Source organism: Arachis ipaensis, chromosome B10 (genome assembly GCF_059453495.1).
Source record: "Arachis ipaensis isolate K30076 ecotype BB chromosome B10, ASM5945349v1, whole genome shotgun sequence".
Taxonomy (NCBI): domain Eukaryota; kingdom Viridiplantae; phylum Streptophyta; class Magnoliopsida; order Fabales; family Fabaceae; genus Arachis; species Arachis ipaensis.
The window spans coordinates 50596259-50603531 of record NC_142435.1 but is presented as its reverse complement, the minus strand read 5'-3'; the positions used below and the strand labels follow the sequence as shown (position 1 = coordinate 50603531).

The following is a 7273-nucleotide window of genomic DNA, read 5'->3' as shown; positions in this document are numbered from 1 at the left end:
AATAAATTTATTTTTATTAATTTTAAAATTATTTAAAATAATAAAAATATATTTATTTAAATTAAAAATTTTAAAATAATAAGAATAAATTTATTTTAAAATTTTTTAATGTAAAATTTTTAATTTAAAAATAATACGAATGTACTTATTTTTTTTAGTTTAAAACTAACCGTTTCAAATAATTACTTCTTTTTAAAAGTTAAAACCAACTACATATAACTAATTCTATGAATACAATAATACGAATATCTTTAATTTTATCAAATTAAATATATTTTAAAATATAAAATATATATTAAAAATAAATTAAAAATTATGTGTTTATAATTTTATATATAAATAAATAATGATTGAAAATAATGTATAAATAATCTTTTTTATTTATTTATTTATTTATTTTTTTTTTTGTAATTTGAATTTAAGATGTTTATGGGGTGAGAAGAAAACAAGATAACCTTTAGTAGGAGCGAAAGGACATAGATATGAAGAAAGAAGCTCTTGCTATCTCCTAAGGTCCCCTTTCACTCCCAAGTCCCAACCTCTTATCCCTACAAAGATGTTCACTCTTTTCATTCTCCTTCTCCCTCACCGCCATCACCATAACATACACAAACATCATCATGTCTTCCTTCTCTGTTCGCTTTCTCACCCCACCACCATGCTCCCCCTCCTCCCTCTCTTGCCGCCCGAAGACACCAACATGCCTCTCGGCCACCACTCCCACGGCGGCTCCGGCCACGTCTCCTCCTCCCCCTCCTTCGGAGGTGGACGCCTCCAGGTTGGAGCCTAGAGTGGAGCAAAGAGACGGTTACTGGGTTCTGAAAGAAGAGTACAGGGGAGGCATCAACCCTCAGGAGAAGGTGAAGCTTGAATCGGACCCAATGAAGCTTTTCATGGAGAATGGTATTGAACAACTTTCTAAGATATCTCTTGAGGAGATTGAGAGTTCTAAGCTTACCAAAGATGATATTGATATTAGGCTCAAATGGCTTGGACTTTTTCATAGGAGAAAGCATCAATGTAAGTCTAACTATATATATGTGTATATTTCTCATCATCAACCTTTATTTTTTTATTTTTCTTCCAACAATTGATTTTTCTTCTTTCGTAATATGTTTTGGTTTAGTTGTCTAGAAATCATATAATCTTGAAAAGGACTAGTTTGTCGAAAACTTGAAGAGAGCACATTCGATTAGTTAGGTTCTTTGTTTTTAACTGTTGATTGTGGTGTTTGTATAATCTTTGTATCATCGTGCTTCTTTTTCTTTTGTTTTGAACTAACAATATGTCTTATGAAAACGATAGATGAATCTAAAACTGTTATATTATTTAATTTATTCATGTTTTACATCTTCATGCCAACATTTTCACATGATCACATCTTTGTGTATATAGTAACCACGTGTAAGTAAAATCACAAATATAGTAGGTATAATTCTTCTCATCATCATTTAGGTTACAAACTATAATAAATCAGGTGAGATGTTTCTATTTGAAAATGATAATTGAAAATTGAAATTGTTATATTATTTGATTAAATTTTTTAATTATACGTTTTCATATTTTCCCGTGACACGATCATATCTCTGTATAAAGAGAAAATGTAGGAAACCAATTTTTAGTCAGTCAATTTTAGTGTTTAGATTTATAATTTAAGATTGATGATTTAGAATCTAAAATTTAAGATAAACAGAATAATTTTAAAAAAGTTAGCTGATATTGGGTGAAAAAAGATGGTTACCTAATATTACTCAAATTATATGTTGGATTGGTGAAATTCAGATGGAAGGTTCATGATGAGGCTGAAGCTTCCAAACGGAATAACAACAAGCGCGCAGACGCGGTACTTAGCAAGCGTGATAAAGAAGTATGGAAAAGATGGTTGCGCCGACGTGACGACAAGGCAGAACTGGCAGATCAGAGGAGTGGTGCTGTCTGACGTGCCGGAAATCTTGAAAGGTCTGGCAGAGGTTGGGTTGACAAGTTTGCAGAGTGGGATGGACAATGTGAGGAACCCTGTTGGTAACCCTCTTGCTGGCATTGACCCTCGTGAGATTGTTGATACAAGACCTTACACCAACTTCTTGTCACAATTTATTACCAATAATTTTCTTGGCAACCCTGCTGTCTCTAACTTGTAAGTACTAACTATACTAACAAATATTTTACACTTAATGTACTCATTTTGTTCTATTATTAGATTGGTTGAGTTTAGTTTTATACTCTGTTTAATGATAGGGAAGAGAAATTCAACTTGCTATATGAAAAAGGTATGTTCTATGGTGCTTACAAATTACACATATCTTAACTTCATAAAAAAGTGAGTCTCACATTTAGACAATTCACACACAAAATTTGTAGGCATCTTAGAATTTACCCTATAAAAAAATAACTATACAGTGTTATATCTTTCATGTACTTTTATGACTACAAGATATTATCGCATCTAACCCAAGAAAAACTTACTTGATAGTGCATGTTAAATATAATCAAATTATAAAGTATTAAGTACAGATATTATAGATTAACATGAGATCATATGAATATCATAAAACCTTATCATGTGTGTTATCTCACTGTTTATTCAAAAATGTATGGGAAACAATAGAAAATAAGTCTAAAGCACCTAAACTTATCTAGTAATATTATTAAACAAGAAAGAATCTTACTCAAAAACTGAAATGTAGGTAGCTTAATTTGATCATTGCTTTAGTAGTTGTTTTCATAATTTAAATTTGTGACCTTGAAGTCAATGGATACAACTCAACCGTTACTCCAAGGTACCTCTCTAGGTCCACTTTTTAAATGAATAGTAAAATATTTAAGCAAGATAAAAGTTATATAAAAATTTAACATAACAAAAATTAATCATGATTTCGCCAAAATTGTATTATATATTTATGTAAGAATACAATATTTTGTTTGGTAGATGTTAGGCACTACTATTTACTAACAAGTAACAACATAGTGGCATTAGAAGCATTAGTTAGAGTGTTAATGCGTGTAAATGCAGGCCAAGGAAGTGGAATGTGTGCGTGGTAGGGTCTCATGAACTGTATGAGCATCCACACATAAATGATTTGGCTTACATGCCTGCCAACAAGGATGGCCGTTTTGGATTCAACCTATTGGTTGGTGGTTTCTTCAGTGCTAAGAGATGCGCAGAGGCAGTTCCACTTGATGCATGGGTCTCAGCTGATGATGTTATCCCTCTTTGCAAGGCTGTTCTTGAGGCCTTTAGGGATCTTGGCTTCAGAGGCAACCGACAGAAAACTAGGATGATGTGGTTAATTGATGAACTCGTAAGTTTCCCTTTTTATACTTTCATCTAATGTTTTTGTTTTGGTTTTGCCACTTCTTGCTTTCTTATTGTTTTGGTTTCATCAAATCAATCGATAAGAATTTAATTTTGATATACGTCACTAAAAATAATTACCTTTTACATTGACTGCATAAATGGTTATCTAAAAGAACGAATATAATTAAATGACTTAGTAAAATCACATTGTTAGTTTATCGAAATTAAACTCAAACAAATGCGATTGTAATTTGAAATATATTTTCTCTGGGTATGAATGCTGGAATCAACATGACAGGTTATCCAAGTATAACATATATTTCCTCTGTTTTTGAATGCAACTTCTTGTCTAGTTCTTATGCAGGGGATGGGAGTAGGACAATACAATAATAAACTCATGCAATTCACTTCTTGCCTTGTGTCAAAATCAAACAAGTACATTGTGGGATGATTTAATTATGTCAAAATAATCTTAAACCTGCCAAAAGTAGTAGTAGTAATAAACTCATGCAATTTGTTAAAATATCTCCGGGTCTGAATCCTATGGTCAACACGATTTGATTATTCTAGTACACTACACTTCATTTTTCAGAAATATCCGTGTAGCTATTTTTATGAGAGATTTTAGGTGGCTTTTTATTGCTTTTGTTATATTTAAATCAAGAGTTTTTCTATCTTGTATTTTAAGGACACATATTAAAATTATAAATTAAAAAAATTATTAGAAATACAAAAAATTTAAGAGATTAATTGATTTACGAAAATATTTTTTATTTTTATTTTTTGTTTTATTTTTAAAAAATTATTTTTATTTTAAAATTTTCACATTTTAAAAAATATTAGAAACATAGAAATACCGTTTTTTACTTTGTTCTATTTTTTTGAAAATATTTTCATTGAAAATATTTTTAAAATATTTAATCAATTATATTTTCATGCCTTATTTTTATCATAGAAAACAAGAATAAAAATGCCTAAATCAATCAATCCCGCAATTTCAAATACATTTGTTTTCTACTTATTAAATAAAAAAATTAAAACCTTCTACTAATATTTAATAGTAAGTTTATCATGTGTCCATAGAACACATGTCAACTAAATCCTTAAATCAATACTAACCTTTTCTTTTTTTTACACTAAAAATATTAACTCCTTAACATTTTTCTTTTTTAATTAGCAAAAGAAATGTAGAAATGTAATAAGTGTTGAGTGTGGAACAAATTCTGTTATAACTGAAATAATAGAAACATAGAAGGATAACAGGAGTAGTAGTTAGAGTTGGTCTATAAATAGACTTGAGATATCGGTTTCTGTCACTTAGTGTAATTGAGATCATTAGTTCAGTTTTTACTCAAGTTTTTAGTTTTCTTTCTTTCTTTTCTTCTTAAAACATCTCTACGATCTTTCTAACTCAAGAATCATCTTCAAAGCTTTTTTGTTTTTTAAGATTTCATCTCTAACCCTGATAATAAGAAATATGTTATATTATAGTAGATTTAGCGTGTGTTTCATTTTTAATATTTTACATATAAATTTTAAATAGTGACTTTAAATATTTTTAAAGCATGGAATAAATATTTTAAGAGCCATTATTTTACATTAAAATAGATTCTAGATCTTATATAATAAAAAAAAGGAAAAGTCTAGGGACCAGCAATTTTATTAAATTCTGGCCAGCATATAACCAGCAAAGAAAAGTGAGCCATTAGATGAAATTTTATACCAATCTCACACTATTAAAACCATCTTGATGACTATTTGATGTTTACAAATTACAAAAATTGCTGGCCTCTAACATTTCTCTAAAAAAAAGATAGCATATATAAAAATATCTTCATGTTAAAGAGTTTACTAAACATCTTTATTCGTGGTAGAAATAACACATCTCTTATTTGATTTACTTTTGAATGCATGCATGGTCTTATATTGTCATTCACATTGGCAAATTACGCAGGGAATTGAAGTATTTAGGGCAGAAGTTGAGAAAAGAATGCCAGAGAAGAAGCTAGAAAGAGCATCACAAGAAGATCTAATTGACAAACAATGGGAAAGAAGAGATTACTTAGGAGTTCATCCACAGAAGCAAGAAGGCCTAAGCTACGTCGGAATCCACATTCCGGTTGGCAGAATTCAAGCCGAAGAAATGAACGAGCTAGCCCGTATAGCTGACGAGTATGGCACCGGAGAACTCCGCCTCACGGTGGAGCAAAACATAATAATCCCAAACATCCAAAGCTCAAAACTCGAAACCTTACTTAAGGAGCCTTTACTGAAGGAAAGGTTCTCTCCAGAACCTTCTATTCTCATGAAAACGTTAGTTGCATGCACCGGTAACCAGTTCTGTGGACAAGCCATAATCGAGACAAAAGCAAGGGCGTTGAAAGTAACTGACGAAGTTGAGAGACACGTGTCGGTTTCGAGGCCTGTGAGAATGCATTGGACTGGGTGTCCTAATACTTGTGGGCAGGTTCAGGTTGCTGATATTGGATTCATGGGGTGCATGACTAGGGATGAAAATGGTAAGGCCGTTGAAGGGGTTGATATCTACTTAGGAGGGAAGATTGGAAGTGATTCTCATTTGGGTGAGGTTTATAAGAAGGGTGTCCCTTGTAAGGACCTAGTCCCCATAGTTGTGGACATTATGGTAAATAAATTTGGGGCTGTCGTAAGAAACAGGGAGGAAGGGGATGAATAAATTATTTGACAAAGTGATGAGATGCTTGAAATCAAAGGGATGTCTCTTCTAGTATGATGTGTATGCTTTTTTTTTTTTTTTGGGATAGAATTTATTCTTTGCTGGTTTCTAAGTTAGAGGTTTACTTTTCTTGTAACTTACTTATCATGTAACATTATCAAAATAAAGTTTGACCTTTCCAAAAGATCTAGTGTCAACCAAAAAAAAAGATCTAGTCTCATTTTGGTTCATGCTCATGTAATAATATATCATCTTAATTGAATAAGTTTACTGGTAACTCTGAATGAAAAAATGTTTATTGAATGCACTATAAAAAAAATTTCTTTGACACTAAAATCAATTATTAAAATTAGCTACTATATATCTATCAATTAGTAATAAATTAAAATAGAATCTAAAATAGTCTTTAAATATATTGTTAACCTTTTAGTTTTCTACTATTGTCACATTAGATTAAGTGATTAATTCACACAACTTAACTTAAATTACTTTTTAATCTTTTTAACTCTAATTGAAATACTTCTCAATTCTTTTACTTTTTTTTCTCATATTATTTATCAATCTTAAATTTTTAATATTAATTTTTAAATATAATTAAAAACAAAAATAAAAAATGGTTATTATTCTTATAATTTATTATGTAATGAATTAACATTATTGGCATTAATAAGAATAATAATCCAATGTTACTATAATCTTTTATATGTTTGATAATCTTTTATATGTTAATAAGAATTCTAACGGCATGAGCAATATCCGATCTGCTGCAAACCATAGCATATATCAAACTGTCAACTGTAGATGCATATGGAATCTTTTTCATTTCTGCTTTCTCTTTTTCATTTATAAGATATTGTCGCGAATTCAGCTTGAAATGACTAGTAAGTGGAGTACTAACAGGTTTGGAATTACTCATACTAAACCTCTCTAAAACCTTCTCAATATACTTCTGCTACGATAACCACAGTTTTCTATTCTTCCTGTCACGAGTGATACTCATGCCAAGGATTTTCTTTGCAAGATCCAAATCCTTCATAGCAAAGGATCTGTTCAAGTCTTTCTTAAGACTTTCAATCTTTTCAGCGTCATGACCAACAATCAACATGTCATCAACATAAAGCAAGAGAATTATAAAATCACCATCAAAGAATTTCTTAACATATACACAATGATTAGAAGAAGTCTTACTATACCCATGACCTTCCATGAAGGAATCAAACTTCGTGTACTGTCTTGGCGCTTGCTTCAACCCATATAAGCTCTTCTTCAACTTGTATACA

The 7273-nt window shown here is 30.6% G+C and overlaps 1 protein-coding gene across 1 annotated transcript; it reads left to right on the top strand.

Moving 5' to 3' along the window:
* Positions 1-420: 420 nt before the first annotated feature.
* NIR1 (nitrite reductase 1) lies at positions 421-6270 on the top strand. Its single transcript, XM_016325018.3, has 4 exons — positions 421-1020; positions 1783-2137; positions 3014-3302; positions 5253-6270. The coding sequence occupies exons 1-4, from the start codon at positions 621-623 to the stop codon at positions 5991-5993; spliced, it is 1785 nt and encodes a 594-aa protein (XP_016180504.1). The 5' UTR covers positions 421-620; the 3' UTR covers positions 5994-6270.
* The last annotated feature ends 1003 nt before the right edge of the window (positions 6271-7273 follow it).

What these genes read in the sequence shown, in the direction of transcription:
- NIR1 (XM_016325018.3), top strand. Translation starts at nt 621, where the DNA reads ATGTCTTCCTTCTCTGTTCGCTTTCTCACCCCACCACCATGCTCCCCC. An exon ending in TCATAGGAGAAAGCATCAAT is followed by an intron (nt 1,021 to 1,782) that starts GTAAGTCTAACT and finishes GGTGAAATTCAG; the next exon opens with ATGGAAGGTTCATGATGAGG. An exon ending in TGTGGTTAATTGATGAACTC is followed by an intron (nt 3,303 to 5,252) that starts GTAAGTTTCCCT and finishes CAAATTACGCAG; the next exon opens with GGAATTGAAGTATTTAGGGC.